This window comes from Lethenteron reissneri, chromosome 30 (genome assembly GCF_015708825.2).
Source record: "Lethenteron reissneri isolate LAM-NWPU_2019-01 chromosome 30, ASM1570882v1, whole genome shotgun sequence".
NCBI classification, from domain to species: Eukaryota; Metazoa; Chordata; class Hyperoartia; order Petromyzontiformes; family Petromyzontidae; genus Lethenteron; species Lethenteron reissneri.
In genome coordinates, this window is record NC_083808.1 from 5,647,338 (window position 1) to 5,667,199 (window position 19,862).

Genomic DNA, 19,862 nt, shown 5'->3' on the forward strand with positions numbered 1-19,862 from the left:
ATGAATCCCTGCAGGCACGAAAGCTTTAAATAAAAATTTTATATTTGTGCAACCGATTGATCAATGGCTGAGACGAAAGTTTGATTTTATTTGTTTTAACAGAAAGACACCTGTGTTAATCCCAGGCGTCCTCAACGCTGGCTAATACAGGTGCCCGTTTTAAGCACTCAAGCTGCTCTCAAAGCTTAGAGAGATTCTCTTACACCTAAATCCCATCTGCTCGCCATCCCGCTTATCAGTAAAGCGCGGCTCGGTTTAACCACGACGCCTCGTCCTTGTTCGGGATTGGCGGGGCAGCGACCTCAAATCCTCGCAGGGAAAGTGGCAGAGCGGGGAACCTCGCGTTGCCTCTCTGGCAGCATCGTCCCGAGACCGACGATGCGAACCGGATCGTCGGCGGAGAGAGCTTTCCTCCTAATCCCCACGTCGTCGTCAACGTCTCCCCGCAGCCGCCCACATCTCCGGCCGCGGCGTCCGACCTCTTCGAGCTTGCACGAGACCTCATCCGTAGGGCGGCCCTCCTTCGGGTGACCCAAGCTGAATTTGTACGTGGTCTCCCAGCAGATCCGGGCGGTGTCGGCGACCTCGGCGAAGATGGGCAGCGGTGCCAGCGCCGAGGACAAGGACCAGGCCAAGCACTCCAAGGAGCTGGAGAAGAAATTGGCGGAGGACGCGGAGAAGGATGCGCGCACCGTCAAACTCCTGCTGCTAGGTAATGTCGTGGCCGGCTCCCTCGCGGAAACGGACTCCCTAAATGGTGTTGGGGGTGCTGGTTTTTTTGGCCCCCTTCGCTGTCGCGCCGCGCGTCGTTTGGAGAAATGGGTCCGCAAAAAATTTGGGTCGCTCTCTCCTGAGTGGTTCTTAAGTCCACAACTGGTTGCGGACTAGTCTTTGTGCTGCACTGAACAATCCCAGTGGTATGCTGGGGGGGGGGGGGGGGGGGGAGCGATTTGATGTATGTTTTAGAGAATTTCCTGCGAGAGGCATGGCCTGCACACGCCATGCATCTGCAGAGAAAGATTTGCAGAATGGCCACGGTACGCTGTGCTTGTTTATCGCGCTGTGGGATATTTGCAAAATATGTATCGGGGCCCATTTGCCCTCCTCCCATTACCCAGTGCAGGAAGCTGTTGATAAATGCGATGGGAGTTCACACTGAAATAGAAAATTGATTATTTGATGACGTACGTTATTTTAAAAGATGACAACACAATAATGGTGGAGTAATAAATGGAGGAAGGAATGGGAAAGTGGAAATTACCAAGAGGCTCTTCCTCCTACGGTCGTGCAAATAATGGCAGTGAGCAATTGATACAACGTGAAACCGAGTGCTACATTTTGAGGGGTTGCCTGGCTATGTAGAATCTGAGCTGTGTGTGGTGGGATATAGTGTCAGCAACAAGCAAACAGTTGGTTGAAGGAACCAACTTCAGTGATTCTTTGACCATAACTTCCAGTGTGTTAAATTTCGATTTAAAGCTTTCGTGACTGCAGGGATTCATCTTCTTGGTTCTTTCGGTAAAGTCACGTAGAAGGGAAGTAATAAAATAATAAAAATAAAACATAATAAAACAATTCTCACGACGTTTCGGCCACAACGCAAGCAGCCGTCCTCAGGTGAAAACCAGGTCCGTCGAGGCGACAAGCTCGTGTGCTGTTTCATTCAGACTCTGTCGCCTCGACGGACCTGGTTTTCAGCTGAGGACGGCTGCTTGCGTTGTGGCCGAAACGTCGTGAGAATTGTTTTATTATGTTTTATTTTTATTATTTTATTACTTCCCTTCCAGTGTGTTATACAACCAGCCGTAGGATTCCACAGGACATGACAAGCGACGATGGGATGAGTGGCTTATGCATCCTACAACAACCAGCAGGCTGCCTTATGTTTGTGGCCCTGTTCACTCTGTAGCCAGGCTCATTTGATTGAATTGCACCATGTTTTTGTGATCATATTTTGTTTAGCCTTTTATGTTTAAAAAAAAACATATGCATCGCTTTGCAGGAAAGCCAAAACAATTTGCAAACAGCTGCAACATGTAGTTATATTGCAATACGTCTCTGATACTATGTCGAAATAACGTACACGGTAGTTTTGAAATGATTGCATTTTCATTGTATCATAAATCACAACTCTGGGTTTTGTTGCATGGAATGTACTTGGAAAAGGTAAAAGTACAGCCATGCAATTACTTGCTCATGCCACTGTTGGCGGAACGGATTTCACTCAAGTGATCTCTAGGGAATCCCTCGAGGGTATTTGGCCTACTCTTCCATGCTGGACAGACGTCTTGGAAAAGGTGGCAGCTGATGTTAATGGACTAACTGTGGTTGCACCCAATGAGACAGCGGGTTTAGAAAACTCGCTCCATTATTTCAACCGTCGCGATGGGACATGAAGTTGAACCGGTCCATCGCTGGATTGCAAGTCCAGTGCGCTCACTGTTGTACTCTGTGTGACAAAAAATGCTCAAGTGCTGTGACCGACAGACTGACTCATAGACATACACATTCAGTTTCTCATGAAGGGGATTATAAAAAAGAGAATTCGGCCATTCTCAATTCATCAATGGATGAAGGTGTTGGTTATGACGTTTATTTACCATACTTCACCGCACAGTCAGTGCGGGTTGGTGAAAGGGTGGGGGGGGGTTGGGGCTGGAGGGTGTAGGACCAATTGTGAAATTCTCCACTGATGTGTGAATTGCGCTACGAATTTGGTCATCAGGCTCATAGGTGCAGTGCGCGACCCATCCTTAAAATACACTAAATACACGAGCACATTCCCGGTCACCATTAAACTGCGCATACCAACACTTGCGGATACGCAGCCGAGGCAATTAGTGTACAGCTATAACCCCTGACGATGTGTCCTCCTGAAGCATCGCACGCAACGTTGTGCAGGCATCCAATTGACCCCAATTTCTTCTGAAAGCGCCACAGTTAATGCCCTGCGCTGCTGACACCATCGCGCTCCGAGGATGTTTGCGAGATTATAATTTCGAAGCTCTCAGTGCTAATGTGTCCTGACATCGACCCTTCTGCCATGGGGCGGTGGGCGGGGAGGAGGGTGGAAAAAAATATATATATGCTGAGCCAGCTGCTTTAATAAATCTCTTGTAAAACTAGCTGAGTTTGTTGTTTAGTGACTTACAACGACACCCTAAGCCAATTTATTTGCACGCCCCGGTATCTAGGACCAAAGGATTAGCGACACGGAAGACACACACTGCCCGTTTGTGCCGAGAAGAAACGTGCTCGGTTTCAGACATTTACCTGGTGTTGTACAGTACTTTCAGGCAGCCTGCAGCACCACGGTGTCAGCAACTGGATGTGCAGGTCTGAAGCAGGCATTGCTGTGACGGAGAACCCTCTGTGTCAGGTCCGGAGGAAATAATTATCTCTGTAATGTTCTTGGGAAAACCAAAAATTGTGGAAACCGCCACCATCACCCCCCACGTCCCCTCCACTTGTACAGGGCTTGCAGGCGTCTGAGCTACTCTCTCTCATTTGTCAGTTTGAAATTTCAATTGGATCAACTTGCTCCATCCACACTCCTAGTCCCTTTGACCTGACCCACTGCCTCTTGTCTGAATGTGTATTATAGATCTTTCATTTTAAAAATTGCGTCTGAGCTCAAGGAAACTCGATTACTTGAATCTAGTGTTTGTTTTAATACCGTGGAAGACGTTTATTTTTATTTTTATTTTCGGGTGCGTGATTGTTGTGCAATTATTTAATAGTTTATTTGCATTTAACGTTTATATATCTGTAATAAAATGCATTGGGGCAAACTGATTAAAGCGGTAATATATCTTGAATGGCATTTAAAAAAGAAATATTTTTCCTGGATAATCCCTGCATGTGGAACATCTCGTTGGCGAAGGGTGTCTCTGGTGTTGTGACAATGTACGCAGAATAAAACATAGAACGCTGTAAGAGTTTTTTAAGTGCTTTTGTAAATTATGCCAAATTTCTTCAGGCAGCTGCCTGAAACAAAAATAGCAACGCTGTTTTCTGGATAGCTTATACACACCAAGAGGAATGCAGTGTAAAACAAAGATAATTTATATACAATAACGAACGAACTATATTTTATAGCCCTTAAATGCGTGTGTATACAAAGACATAGATTCCTTACATAGTCTGAACAGACTATTTGGGCAAGTGCTGTTAGTTAACACCTATGAAGGCCGACACGAGGGGTGGATGGGTTGCACCATGCCCAGCTGCCTTTGTCTCCCCAGTGGCGATGTTTACACAACGCAGTAGGTGCTCAATTGCGGCTGAGTCGACCCAGGGGAGGCCTAGGATGGTTCAGATAATATTCACTGGTGTTGGTCGTGAGAGGGAATCGAACTCGGGTCACCTGGTTTCTAGTGCAATGCGCTAACCGCTAGACCACCGCTCCCCATACACACGCGTACATTCAAACATAATTTCAATTAACGACAAAGCTTTTAAAATGACAAACCGTTGTGACAATATGCAGCATAAGTCACGGTTTTCACAAGTTTGCCGATATGTCAATATTGATGGACATTAATCTTTAAAACAGGATTTCAGATTGAACATGCGCAAAGGATCATGGGGAAAAAACGTACTCTCCGTAACATACCTGAGATTTTCTTGAACAAATTCACATTAAAACTGTGTGTACATTACTGCGAACTTTTCCTATTTTGCTAAATAAGTTTAATGTTGATGCCCAATGCATTTTATAAATGTAAATTAACTTATCCATAAAAAGCTTCATCGTAACAGTGTTATGGCATATGGAAAAAAAGCTGTGTTGTTTATTCTTCTGAGAGGTTCTGCCGTTAAGGTAAACATCACAGTGATATCCTCCTCAACTAAGTGTGTGAGATAGTTCCCATCTCCTGTTAACGGCTCAAAGTTGTGGAAGGAATTTCCACATTCCTATAGCAGGGGGGCAGTTTTGCTTTAATGGGACAGACACTGTTGACTTCTCCACAAAGTGATACTCTTTCGATTTAAAGCTTTCGTGACTGCAGGGATTCATCTTCTTGGTTCTTTCGGTAAAGTCACGTAGAAGGGAAATAATAAAATAAGCTGTCTTTCACAGCTGTCTTTCCGACAGACCTGTTCTTCACCTGAGGACAGCTGCTTGCGTTGTGGCCGAAACGTCATGAGAATTGTATTTTATTATGTTTTATTTTTATTATTTTATTATTTCCCTTCTACGTGACTTTACCGAAAGAACCAAGAAGATGAAAGTGATACTCATTTAATCAACCCAAAATGAATCAAACTACCAACTGGGATTTTGAAATCGCAACTCTACCGATTGTGACCCATGCAATGTACGACCGTGCCACCTGACCGGCTTTGTCAGTTAAGCGGGTCAACAAGCTATATCTCCGATTAGCACGGTTGGCTACGTACGGTGCGAAAGAAGTTCAACATACATACATTATTTCTTACCATAAATCTACCCCACTCAAACATTTACATCGCGTTCTTATTTTCTCAACAATATTCATTGCACGTGAAAACAGGACACATAATTAATGCATATTTAATTAATTACTTTATCCTATATCTAATCATTGACCCAGTGGGACTTTAGTTACATTGATCGAGAGCAGATAAACGGAGTGATTCTCTTTCATATGTTTGTGTAAAAAGAAAGTTTGACTGCGGTATTGTCTTAGAAATGATGACATCAGCTTGTGTGCAGGCGCTCGGTGGATTTCTTGCATCGTAGAATCATCTTAACAGGCGGAGGCGGCTAAGCGAAGTCTTCATCCAGTAGTGTATTGATCATGACTGACGGACATGATGGTATGTTGTCTTTGTGAGCATCGTATACTCTGTATCAGCACGGGTAAAACGGCAGGTTCAACTGCACGTGGAGTGGGTGACTTGCAATTGGCCAAGCATGAATAACGTCTCTAATGATGGATCGTTGCGCCATTTGTACGGTGCTTATTCTATCCCATCGCAAGTGTGTGTGCGTGTGTGTGTTTTGCCGGCCATCGATACGTGATACATTAAGAAGCGAGTGCACTTTTGGAAAATGAAGCCGCGTGATTCATGCAGACTTAGCCGAACATGTCTGTATGAAGGATCGCGTCATTAAAACTCTACCCACACGGTTCTTATCCATCACAATTGATAGCGAGGGTTGTTGTTTTTTTTGTATGATCGGTAATAATGTGAAAACCCTACTAGAAGGTGGTTACCGGTTTGCCTCGCGAATATACACATCCAGCAATGAACGTGGGCATTTGTTTGCTATTGTTAACTGAGACATGAACGGAGCTGCCGTTGTGCAACGGTTACCACACCAGACCAGGGCCGAGTTAAGGTTCTTGTAGGCCCGATGGCACTTCGGTTTCGTCGGCCTTCTGTGATAACTTTGTACAGCTGGTACTGCTGTTGCCCCGTGATTTACTCACTACCGCGCTTGTTTCAATTGAGAATGAGATTGTGCGAAAAACACAATTTGAAGATGTTATTGCTAATTTTGCAATGAAAAATCTCTTAAAGTTCATCACCTTTTGAAAAAAAAAATTGACATTACTCTGCCTCTTTGTATAAACACTATGCCTATCCTTGCTCTATAAATATATTTATTCAAGAAGTTATATTGGTTACATTTTCTAATCGCACAAACAAAAAAGATGGTCAAAGTTCTTAATCCAATCCCCTCCTCTTTCCTAGCCAGCAGTATGAATGAGGGTATACCACAGTTATTGGCAGGTGACGTGCAGTTGGGTCACCTCTTTCAAAAATGTCTGTTTAGCGCGGAAGAGTAGACCAAATACCGTCTGGAGTTCACTCTAGTGGAGGCCTTTCCGCCAGCTGTGGCGTGGGCGAGCAATTGCAGAGTCGCGCCTTTACCTTTTAACGGAAGAGAAACGAGGGGAATGTGTCCCACGTGGTAATTCAGGCCGCCGTGCGGTTTGTACTTGACGTGCGTGCCAATCAGCGAGTTGATTGCGAACATTCCAGGTTACCTGTTTACCGGTATTCATTCAGACGCTGTCGCCTCGACAGACCTGGTTTTCACCTGAGGACGGCTACTTGCGTTGTGGCCGAAACGTCGTGAGAATTGTTTTATTATGCTTTATTTTTATTATTTTATTACTTCCCTTCTACGTGACTTTACCGAAAGAACCAAGAAGACGGTATTCGTTTAACAACCCTAACTTTTCGGCATGCTGGTTAGCAGCTACAAATATAACGCTGCGCACACGGACAATGCTACGGTACGCTTCAGTGTTGTAAGGGATGTCAGGGGAAGGATTCCCACCAAAAGGAGAGGGAGTGGGACGGTGGCAATGGAAGAGGGAGGAGCAGGCGAGGAGGTAGTAGAGGGAGAAGAACGGACGGGGAGAAGGGGGAGAATTGTCGGGAACATGATCGAGAAGGCTGGGGACGAGTGCGGACTGGGGGAAGCAATACAAGACGACCCCCCTGCAACCTTGTGTCGGCTCTCCTTTACAAGTGTAATGAGCCTTAGTGAAATCCTATAAGACTCACCTTGCAGTGTATTGCGATAGAACTCACCTGATAGCGTATTGCTATGAGACTCGCTCAGTAGAATATCTGCGGAGTGGAACCCCAGGGAACTCACCCTTTTGTGTATTCCTATCATATTACAATTTTGTAACCTCATGGTGTCTGAGACTCATCCTTGTGTATCTCTATTAGGTTGAAAATGTTAGGTCCATGGGGCATCATCCGAGTGTCTAACTCTAAGTGGCTCTCCTTTTAGTGTATTCCGATGTGACTCACATTATAGCGTAATTCTATGGGACTGACAGCATCGTGTATTTCTCTGTGACTGACATTAAATTGCAATTGCCATAGTAATGTCCCGTTACATTGTTACTCGAGTGGAATCAGCCCATAGTGTACGTAACACAATGCTACTCGCCGCATACATGTGAGAGAAGGTTGTTTAAGATGCCATCTCTACAGATTACTGGGCATAGATTGCTGCTTAACTTGGGCGAGTTCATCACAAGATGTTGAACAGTGCCTATCGATTTGAGACATCCAGTCTTACCTATTGCCACGTGTGAATTCATTTGATATTTTGGTGTTACAAAAAAACAAATATCTTAAGTTGGACAATAAGCAAAACAATTTTTCTTCTTTTCAACGGCTGGTGTTTCGCATGACAACGTCAGAGCGTCACCATAACTAAATCACCCAGAGCGCACCTGACTTCATCATAAGCCAAGTAGGTTTTGTGCCTGGTTATCATTTAAGTGGAAGACTGCCAGCGAATAACGGAACTTGTAGCCTTGGGTTGCGAGAAGGCCAAGAGATGGCAGTACAGCGATGGAATCAGGAATATATCTGTGCAGAGCTCTGAGTGGTATGCGTGGCTTTTTTTGCCGAGTTCTCTGGTTTCCTCCCATATGAAGCCAAACTCACATTCATGGACATAACCACACATGACAACACTGGCGCCAGCCTGGAAAAATACAGTCGTCATACTCAGTACGTTTCTTTTCTGGAGCAAATAAATGGCATTTAAAAAAAGGTTTCATCAACAAAGAGCTAACTTTTGGGTTGTACAATTGTATTATAAAAAAAAAGCATTTTGACCATTGCAGATACGTATACAATATCTAGATTTGAAGCTTTCGTGACTGCAATGATTCATACTCTTAGGTGACGGAGACTTGTGTTGCCTCCGAAACGTCGTGATTTATTATTATTTTCTATTATTATTTCTATAAAGAATTTATTATTATTAATTTATTTTTCTCTACGTGACTTTACCGAAAAAACCTAAGAGTGCGTATACAATACACACACACACATATGAAAGTTGCAAATACAGCCAAAATGAAAACACGTGTGGTGTGGAGGCAACTGCTCACGTCGTAAATTCTCTGCATGAGCATCAGTGCTCCTGAACGTTCCTCGGCTGCAGTGGCCCCCACGTGTAGCCAGAACCTCAGGGGTCTGCGAAGTGATCGGCGTTGCCTCCTGCACGAACCAATTAACGAATTAAGGCGCACACACGCATCTCTCACGATACCCGGACTGGGCTGTAATAGCCATAGCAACAATTCCCTTTGTTTATTCAACAAAGCCTCACCGAGTCTCAGGAGTCTCATTCGGGAAGGCCTTGCTGCATTGGAATGTTTGTCCTATACTCTTTGGCTCTTTCGGTAAAGTCACGTAGGTATAAAAGTAAAATAAATCACGACGTTTCTGGCGCAACACAAGCATCCGTCATCAGGTGGGAATGCATGGTCTGCTGCTGAGGCAGACGTCGTGATTTATTTCATCTATTGACGGACGCTTGTGTTGTGCCCGAAACGTCGTGATTTATTTAATTTTCTACCTACGTGACTTTACCGAAAGAACCAAAGAGTGTAGATTCCTGCAGTCGCCAAAGCTTCGAATCAACGTTTGTCCTATTCTGGCCAGTGAGAAGTTGACTCTTTGTGGGGAGAAACTGGAGAACCTGGAAAAAACTAACCACGTGTTCAATGGGGTGACACTCAGCACCGCCATCTCCTGACTACGGCTGGCAGCCGCATGCCTACGACACCTGACCAGCCCTGCTGAACACACATCCAAGTACTCACCAGGTCCAATCCTGATCCACTTCACTTTCAAGATCTGACTAAGTCAGGTGGATTTAAGGTGGTTTATATGGGGTAATCATATAATGGGATTTGTGCATAGATTTTAAGTGTTTAACAGCGTGTAATGTAACGTGCAGCTTTTGTCAGTCCACTGCTGGATGAAGGCCTCCGCATGTTGTGTCAGATATGGGAGTTGATTGACTATACTTCACCATCCAGGTGAAAGGTGAGCGAGTGTGCAGTTAATATCTTGTAAACCACAACTTTTCTCGAAATATGACATGTTAAAACATGTTTTAATGTATATATATTTAACTCACCGTGTTCATCCTCATTATCAACACTGCCTCATAACAGGCAACATATATTCTTTATAATAAGCCAAAGTTTTGGGTAATGGTCCTGCTAAGGAGTGTCTGCATTGTATTGAATTGTAGAGGTGTCTATGTGTACACAAGATCCATTGTACAAACTGTTACGGTGTATATTTTTCCATCATGAGGGACGTGAAATTACTCAATTCAACTTATGACAGGGATCATATATGTTTCAGCGTTTAACATATATATGTATAGGCAATGTGGAAAAGTTTGGTTGACCCTGCGCTGTGAGTGAAATCAATCAACCTCCAGGCCATAATTGTTGAGGGCCCAAATCACTAGAATTTACCTTTTTCTAGTGTTTTAGCTATTCGCTTAGACTCTACTATATTTGTATAACAATAGGTGTAACCCTTTATGGCAATAAACTAGAGTTAGGATGTTAAAACACCAAACATAATCCTTTTTTAAGGAATCATGTCTGCATTAACCACATACTTGTAGTGAACATGCAAACGAAAAACATGCTCCGATAATATTTGCACTGTCTTTGAAACTGATTGGTCAGCTGTCTCTGGTGTGGACCAATCAGTTTAAAAAAGCATTCTGTTTGGTATTTTAACATCTTAACACGTTGTTTTATTGCCAGAAAGGGTAAAACCTATTGTTATATTTTGATACCGGCAATAAAGATCCCATATTTTTATTATACTATATTTGTGTCAAAGTTACGCTTTTTATCCCAGAACATTATTCAAATTCATTCACTCACTCGGCTACGATCATGAAGATGTAATAAATGTGTTTCAGATATTCTCGATACAGTCGGGGCTTAATATCTCACTCAGTATTTTCCTGAACACTGCCAGGCTGGCTTGGAGTAGATTATCGGAGTGAGGCATTACCACTCGAGTCGATGCGATGCCTACCCATAAACAAACCCATATTATTGTGCCACGTATTCCTAGAATCCTATGAACCGGCATATACAAATTAGATGAATGGACTCGAGATAGACGTGGCGTGTCTGACTCTCTGAACTGCAATTCCGCATCGGAAACAACTCTGGGACAGGTAACTGAAGATTGAGTTCGCTACGAGGAGACGCAATCCCAAATGACTCATCGTACGTGGTGTGCGCGACATGTTGCGGCAAGATGTTAACTACCTTGCCTGGTATACACAAGGTCGTGGGTTCGATCCTGAACCCCTGACGCCTGTATATTTTGAAGTTTGCATGTTCTCTCCCCCCTTGGTCGCGTGGATTCTTCTCCGGGACCCCCGGTTTTCCCCTCCACATTTAGAATCAACGCGCGTTTCGAGTATTTGGCTGTGATGGATTTACACGCGATAAGCCACTTTCGTTGAGCTATCATTTGTGGCCAGGTCGCTTCTGAAAAAGGGCCTATATCAGCACGGTTGGCTGCGTACGATATGAAAAGAGTTCAATCTTTCAACTTTCTTTCGTACGGCTGATGTAGAAGATGCAGAACATCAACTACAATTTCACATCAAGGTGGGGTCAAGCCAGACAACCGCGTCGTGAACAGCGGAGTCGTGTATCGCTGTGGTGATGTCTCCTTCGTTTTTGTCGACCGGGCATTGCGTCGTCACGTGTTCTCCAGTCTCTTCTGGATGACCCACACTCGCACTACTACTGGACAGTTTTTGTTTTCGTTTTCCATTTGTGCATCGGGTATCCGCATCTACCACGGTCCGTACGGGGATGCGGTTTAGAGAGAACCCCCGTTTAAAAGAAAAGTTAAACGGTAAATAGCGTCGCTGTTAACGTGATGATGACGGTCGAGCATCCATCCCCCCTATCCTCCTCCTCCCCACGACGACTTGACGCCGAGCCGAACGGCGGTCACGCCCGCGGGGTCACGCCCGTCGTGACCCCGAGTGGCGCTTTTGTCCCAACGTCAGGAGACAGTTTTTTCGAGGGCGGCCTATATTGTGTGTATCACTGGCGAGGCGGCGCATTGAAATGAAGGCGGGCGGGTGTCTGGGTAACGCAGACGCGGCACACTTAATTAGTGCAATGGAAAGAGGATCAAGGATGGATTAAAGCGTGGTACACTAATCTCCTGTCAACCAGATAAGCTGTATCATGGTCAATATGCAGCTGCGTCCGTTGCCCTTTGAGAGTCTGTTCGTATTGACACACACACACATATATATGTTCCTGGAGTTATATTATTGCCTTAAGTTGAGCCACAAATGTATTTGGTTAAGTGGTAACTCATGTCTCTCTCGCGTGCCAGACACTCATCTCCTGTTCACCAGATTAAAGTTGTAACATGATCCAACATGCATCTGGGTCCATTGCATTTGAGATGTATACTCTATGCGTGTGTATGTAACAAATATCATATTATGGCCTTCAGGTGACTGCCAAATTGCCTTCTTATCGCCCTGGTAACGAAGGTTCCTCCATTCACACAAAATGTTTTTTTTTGTTTCAGCGCGTATGACGAGTTTAGGCGTAATACACGTGTAATTATTGGTCACATTGCAGAAGGCTTTCCTGATGTACGTGAAAAAATTGCAGTCAGGCAAATGTCAATGTGGAAGGCGTTTAAATGCTGCTTGTGAGCCGGTTTTAAAATAGCTGATGCCTGTGTCTTGTCAAGTCAGTGCAACGTTTGTGTGAACTGCTGAACTCACTGCACCAGGACAACACACAATGCAATGCACGAATATCTTTTTAAAAAGTGTTACTTTTGTTTAACACGTAGGCTTTCGCGACCAATGTTATTCATAATCAACGATTTTTGGGTTTAGATCGCGTTTAATTATAAATGTGTCGTAACCCTCCACCACCCGACACGGCCAATCAGTAAAAATGTGTCACGTTGACAAAGACAAATAGTTCACTGCTTTAGCCCACCGGTGTGTTGAAGCAACAACATTTACTCAAATTGTAAATGTTGTTGCTTCAACACACCGGTGGGCTAAAGCAGTGAACTATTTGTCTTTGTCAACGTGACACATTTTTACTGATTGGCCGTGTCGGGTGGTGGAGGGTTACGACACATTTATAAATAAACGCGATCTAAACCCAAAAATCGTTGATTATGAGTGTTACTTTTAATACAAATTCGCTTATTTAGTCACGCACTTTTTTGATCTGCTAAAATGTTCGTCCGTCACTCATTTACTTCTAATAGGTAACTATTCACAGTAAAATGTAAAAGCCGTTCATCAGTAAATATTTTTAAAGTGTATTTCTCATCAGGCCTCCTGGTGTCGGGTACAGTCTCCGATTCTTATCCACTCTATCTTTCAGGCCTCCTTTTTGTTCTAGATTTGAAGCTTTCGTGACTGCAAGGATTCATACTCTTAGCTTTTTCGGTAAAGTCACGTAGGTAAAAAATGTAATTAAAATTAATTAAAATAAAATAATAAAAATCACGACGTTTCGGAGGCAACACAAGTCTCAGTCATCAGGTGGGACCGTCACAGCCAGATTTGCTGCATCAAGTGAGGCAGGGATTCCAAGATGCAAGTTCTTAAATACAAGTTAAGGGGGAGGAGAGGAGGGGGGGGGGGCTTATCAGAATGTGGTAGCCAATGAATGGAACGTATCGAGAGGGGAGGGCGGGGCTAAAAGAGAACAGCCATTACCCAATACTGTTGTTTAATATATTTCCCACCCCTTTGAAGGTCATGGTGTTATGAACGAACGTGTTGAGTTTTATGTTATTCGTGCACCACTGCCAACGCAGCAGCAGCAGCATGCGCCAATTATTTGTTGCAATCTCTGGGTGCCCCATTCGGCGCTTGTGTGCGACACGCTATCACCACACTGTCGCATTGTGAGGCCACCACGAAGTTTGGGCAGAGCTCACCGTGAGGCATGCAACTCAGCTCGTGATCTTTGACCTAAACCATTGAGAAAACACGGGGCTAACACTTCGATTTAAAGCTTTCGTGACTGCAGGGATTCATCTTCTTGGTTCTTTCGGTAAAGTCACGTAGAAGGGAAATAATAAAATAATAAAAATAAAACATAATAAAATAATTCTCACGACGTTTCGGCCACAACGCAAGCAGCCGTCCTCACGTGACTTTACCGAAAGATCCAAGAAAAAAAAAGGGCAATTTCTAATCTAAACACACTTTAGCCTTGCTCCGAAGGGATGTGTTATATCTAGCTTCTATATTGTGTAAGAATGTACTGTCTAAAAGATATACTGAGGCAAATTTGAATGTGGTTCAGTAGCTGGTTATCTGAGTCAATGTGATCCCCTCAAAGGAAAGACCAAGTTACATTCAATTGTTCATGTTTTCTCATTTTTCAGGTGCTGGAGAGTCTGGGAAGAGCACCATCGTTAAGCAGATGAAGTAAGTTTTGAGCCTTTAAAAGAGCTGCCTCTCAACTGAAGACAACTTGAACATACTCAAGTGCTTATGGACTGAACTATATTTAAAATAATCTCACGAAGTTGTAAAAAAACATCTGAATAGGATTCTGCAGCGGTGGGCTTACACGGCTATGAATTTCTAATTTCTGTGAATGTCACATTGATTTTATGAACTTAAGCTAACCTGCAAAAAAACATACTACAAGCAGGGTCATGGAATTTAAGCTTTATGCCTGATAAAAAACGCTAAAGTTAGTTCCATCCAGAAAAATACGACACGAGAGAAAACACATACAGAAGCAGAACGCATGCCTGTGTCTCCGCATATAACAAAAAATATGTATTTGCCCATCGGCCTATTGGCTTTCAAGACAAATATTATGCAGCAGCATTTGTTAAAGCAAGTACACTCCGGACCTGTTTCGATCTTCTCGGTCTCATCAGCCGAGGACTCGAGCGTCTTAAACGAATGCTGCCGTGTTCCCAGATGTTGTTGGTAAAGAGCATCCATTGAAGCTATGGGCCTGTTCAACGCAAGATGCGCGAGAGGCTGTTTCCCTTACACATTACAATTCTAGAGCACATTGTATTCCAGCATTGAATAGGTTAAAACGTTCAGGCTCTGACGAATCATCCTTCCATCATTACCGCTCCCTCCGCCACCCCACCACCCTCATTCCATCTCTACCCCACACTCTAAGACCTTCCCAGCCCCTTCCTGTAATCCGAAAGTGTCACCCCGGTTGCCCTCTCCGGTGTCATTTCTTTTGGACGTTGTTCCACCTTAATTTTCTGGGGGATAAATTGGACAGCGAATTACGTTTGTCAGACCGCTTTGTCCTCTTTTCTCGAATTTGTCGAATCTGAAAGCATTGTGGCCGGATTAAAGCACCGGGGGCCACGGCCCCCCCCCCCCCCCCCCCGTTTTTGCTGGCATCGCAGATTCGGGCGACAGCTTGATGGCAAGGATGCTCTCTGACATTCCCATCCACCATCCGTTTACACGCCTGTTTGTCTTCGTGAAAACAACAACAATAACAACAACGCCACCCATTCAATTTCCTTCAGCGTGGGACGTAATGAAAGCAACAGCAGCAAAAAAAGGTTTCGGTGGGGTCATGAGACAAATTGGCGAATACATCGGGGGAAAAAAATCGAGGGGGGATACGAACCGTGTATCCACCATTGACACCTGAGGCACGGATATGGGTGCCGTTGAAAAATAAAAATGTGCACATCGCTTTCGGTATGAATTTTTTTTTCACTTAAAGCGCAGGCAATTCCCGTTTAAGCGTCTTTAAATGTATTTGATGGACTTGCGTGATAAGGCCAAACACAGGCCACGCTTTTTCCTAATGGAACGCCTCGTTAAAGGCACTTCGATTTAATTAGAGACTGGATTGCTTGCCATGAGAGCTGATGCGAAAGTGGATAAGGACAAATCCCTCTCCTCCCATTCCAATGAGAAGTGGGTTGCCGGTACTGTGCGTACTATGGGAATCAATGACGACATGAAACATTGATTATGATAATGTTAATATTGTAAATGTTCGCGGAGGTATACAATAGCGTAAAGCGAAGACGGAAAAGAGGCGAATTTGTATTAACTTTAGTAAGCAAAGATAATGGCTGATGACAATTGATAAACGTTTTTGACATTTAAAGTTGACCGTTGTTACCTTATGTCATTGACATAATGCTAAATACAACAACAACAATAACAGCAGCAGTTGTGGCTTGCTTTGTGTCGCTGTTATGGACATTAGTGCGCATGTAACGGCCCTTGTGTATATCCACTGCTGGATGAGGGCCTCACCATGCCGTGCAGGTAAAGGATGAAGGGGGGGGGGGCGTTATTTGACCACGGGGTTGTTGAAGCTGGGGATCGTAGATATTGGAGCATTGTACAGTACAACAGTGGATTTTTGCTGAACTGCCCTCTGTTGACAATGCAACAGCAGCAGCAGCCTACAAAATTTGCTTTATTCACAATGTGTTTTCCCAACCAAGCACTGACCTGCTCAAACCCTAATTAGCTTCTGTGATCTGAGGAAACCGAGTGAATGTCAGGTCATTTGGTCATAGGCGTAATAGTGTAACCGAGGTTAATTCACTGCCACGCGAAAAATAATGGTAGCATTTGTCATCTTCCGTTTAAATGAACTCCATTAATTTGTGAGCGCGTGCACACACATGCACACACTCACGGATGCATTTGTATTTCGTGTCTCTCCAGAATTATCCATCAATCAGGTTACTCCGTTGAAGAATGCATGGAGTTCATTGCCATCATCTACAGCAACACTTTGCAGTCCATCCTGGCTATTGTGCGAGCGATGGGGACCCTGAGCATAGACTTCGGGGACACAGCACGAATGGTTAGTATCATTTTGATTCGAGTGTCGGTTGTTTCGTATGTCCATAAGACGGTACTTTCTACGACCTTTTTTTCTTTCCCCCAGTCGTCGTTCTCAATTTCATTGCAGTTCTACCGTCCATTCTGAACTCTCGCGGAGCGTTTCTTCTTGTTAGAGAAAGAGCCCGTGGAAGGTGATATTACAGAGCGACTTCTGAGATCCCTTAAAGTGATATTGTATCTGCACCAAAGGTGCTGTACTTTCTCACACGCATCACATGACAATGAATTGCTATTTTTTAATTCTCAGAATTTTTTTCCGTAACATTTTAAGTCTAAAAGCTAGTTTAATATTATGGGTTTTTTTTGTGTGCATTCATTGGTGTCCTGGCTGAGACCAACCATCAGCTCACCAGACTTGAGCTCCCATTTTAATCCCAGTTCCCAAAGAAACCCAGACAGACATACAAATGCACGATCTTAGGCAGTGCCAGCTCAGCGACGCTCTGACCTCTTGAGTCACTTGGCCACCCGTGTCCAGAGGTTATCGAACGCAAGGTCACACATGCCAGAGCACAAACCACTGTGTGACGAGTCAGGTTCGTTCCGTCACAGTCACCAGCGTTGGCACCGACGTCGGTGCACGGTGAGAGATGCCAGGTCGCACGGTGTGAAAAGCAAGCCAGAAGTCACCCGTAATGGGATTTGCTCTCGCAGACTCATATTTTGGGAATTCATCTGACCGCCACGTCCCACTTGAAGTGTATGTCAAAGTGCCAAGACAAGTAGAATTCCAGGTAATCACTGAGCAGTCTGTTCGTAGCATTTAAGCTTTGGAATGGCAAAAGCTTTGCCTGACCGAGTAGGATTTTGCAGACAGGAAGCATGTGTTTGTGAGCTTAACTCGGTGCTGTGTTATAGTGACGCAGTGGCAGAGGTCGGTGTGCGTGCAGTGTTCGCACAAGCAGCAAGAAAGTTATGGAACGGTTTTCCATTAACAATTCAGGCATTGCCATTTTCTGATTTGAAAAAAATAAATGCACACAAAGGCACTTGTTACAAGAAACTGCATTTAAGCTATGAATTGAACGATTCATAAATGTTTGTTTCCATGGGGAAGAAAATGCAGAGAATGTCACAGTATATTCATTTCCGTTATTGAATTTTCCTATTTTATCAATGCCTCATCTGTACTTTGAGAAAATTACGTGTAATGATAAAGTATGATGCTGATCAATGGTGATGCCAATTATGGCAATGCCAATGCTGGCTGCTGATGATGATGAATGTGCTATTGCTGATAACGCTGATGATGAAGACGACAATGATGCTGCTGCTACTGCTGATGATGACCTGCTGCTGCTGCTGATTCCGTTGCTCTTGCCGCTCTTGACGATGGTGACGATGATGTCAATAATGATGTAAAATGACTGCAACTGACAGAGCATCATCCTGTGAATGAGCCTTGATGCTTCTTCACGCGTCGTCTGCTGAAGATCAGCCGAGTTACCACGTCACCCGAATGCCCGCGACTTTGTACGTAACGTGCACGTTACGTACAAAGGCAAAGAATCCCCCCCCATATAGCCTTAAGAGACTGTTGGGGCAAGTGCTTTTAGCGAGCACCTATTAAGGCCGACACGGCACACGAGTGGCTGGGTGGATATCACATTTTGTCTCTTCTTGGTTCTTTCGGTAAAGTCACGTAGAATGGAAATAATAAAATAATAAAAAAGAATAGAAATAATAAAGTAATAAAAATGTTTTTTTCCCATTCTACGTGACTTTACCGAAAGAACAAAGAAGATGAATCCCTGCAGTCACGAAAGCTTTAAATCGAAACCTTTTGTCTCCTTTGTCTCCCGTCGTGGCAATGTTCTTACATATCGCACCAGGTACTCAATTGAGACTGAGTCAACCTAGGGGAGGCCCAGGACCGATTCAGATAATCGTCACTGGCTATCACCGTGACGGGTTCGTAGTGCAGCGCGCGAACCACTACGCCATTCAAACAAAGGCAAAGATCCCCCGTATCGCCTTAACAGACTGTAGGGGCAAGTTCTGTTAGCAAGCACCTATGAAGGACGGCACGGCACACACGGGGGTTGGTGGCCAACACCACGCCCGGCCGCCTTTGTCTCCCCAGCGGCGACGTTTACCACACATCGCACCGGGTACTCATTTGAGGCTGAGTCAACCTAGGGGAGGCCCAGGACCGGTACAGATAATCGTCACTGGGTGTGGGCCGTGGGCGGGAATCGAACCCGCGTCGCCAGGTTCGTAGCGCCAGCGCAGCGCTAACCGCTGCACCACCGCTCCCTGCGGCACGCGCGCGCGCGCGTTGTTCTGCGTGCAGGACGACGCCAGGCAGCTGCAGAACCTGGCGGATTCGATCGACGAGGGCACGATGCCACAGGAGGTCTACCTCATCATCAAGCGCCTGTGGACAGACTCGGGGATCCAGGTGTGCTTCGACCGCGCCTCCGAGTACCAGCTCAACGACTCCGCCGAATAGTGAGTGCCAGTCAACCCTCTCTTGCCTTGATGCGTAACTCGTCACGACGACCGTCCACCAAACCTCCGATGAGCAACGCTTGGCTACGAACGGTTGCGGACGGAGTTTTCGACGCGCATACGTTCGTCATCGTCACTTACGGCATTCTCCAGACTATCAGATACTCAGATATTTTTTTTTGGGGGGGGGGGGGGGGATCGTTTTGGTGCGTCGCCTTTCATTTCCCATCGACGAAAGAGATGTGCGAATCAACAGGCCGACGCGCACACCCCCTTCACGAATGTACGTTTAAAGGCGAGCCACAGTCGTGCGATTTTGGCCACGCAACCCAAACTTTGGACTTCTGAGACGCGGTCCTCTCAGGCGACGTTCGCCTCGTTTTGGCTGCCACTGCCGTCACCAGTCTCGTCCCCTTACAGCCACTGATGTTCAGAAGAAGTTCAGAAGTTATTCCCCACCGAGTAAAGCCCATTGAAATTTGCCGACAATATCAAAGCATTCCACAATTACAGATTTAAAAAGAAAATAGCAATCACGTCGTAAAATTATATTCGCACTTGAAATGTTGTGATTTTTAAGAGAGCCTGTTTAAATTTCGATTTAAAGCTTTTGTGACTGCAGGGATTCATCTTCTTAGTTCTTTCGGTAAAGTCACGTAGAAGGGAAGTAATAAAACATAATAAAATAATTCTCACGACGTTTCGGCCACAACGCAAGCAGCCGTCC

The 19,862-nt window shown here is 44.8% G+C and overlaps 1 protein-coding gene across 1 annotated transcript in view; it reads left to right on the forward strand.

Moving 5' to 3' along the window:
• Positions 1 to 302: 302 nt before the first annotated feature.
• The window catches only part of LOC133349448 (guanine nucleotide-binding protein G(t) subunit alpha-1), a 38,261-nt gene continuing 18,701 nt past the window's right edge, over positions 303 to 19,862 (forward strand). The window contains exons 1-4 of the mRNA XM_061562899.1: positions 303 to 712; positions 14,203 to 14,245; positions 16,502 to 16,643; positions 18,978 to 19,135. Of these exons, the coding sequence (XP_061418883.1) occupies positions 595 to 712; positions 14,203 to 14,245; positions 16,502 to 16,643; positions 18,978 to 19,135 (461 nt within the window). The 5' untranslated portion in view covers positions 303 to 594. The remainder of the gene's footprint in view (positions 713 to 14,202; positions 14,246 to 16,501; positions 16,644 to 18,977; positions 19,136 to 19,862) is intronic.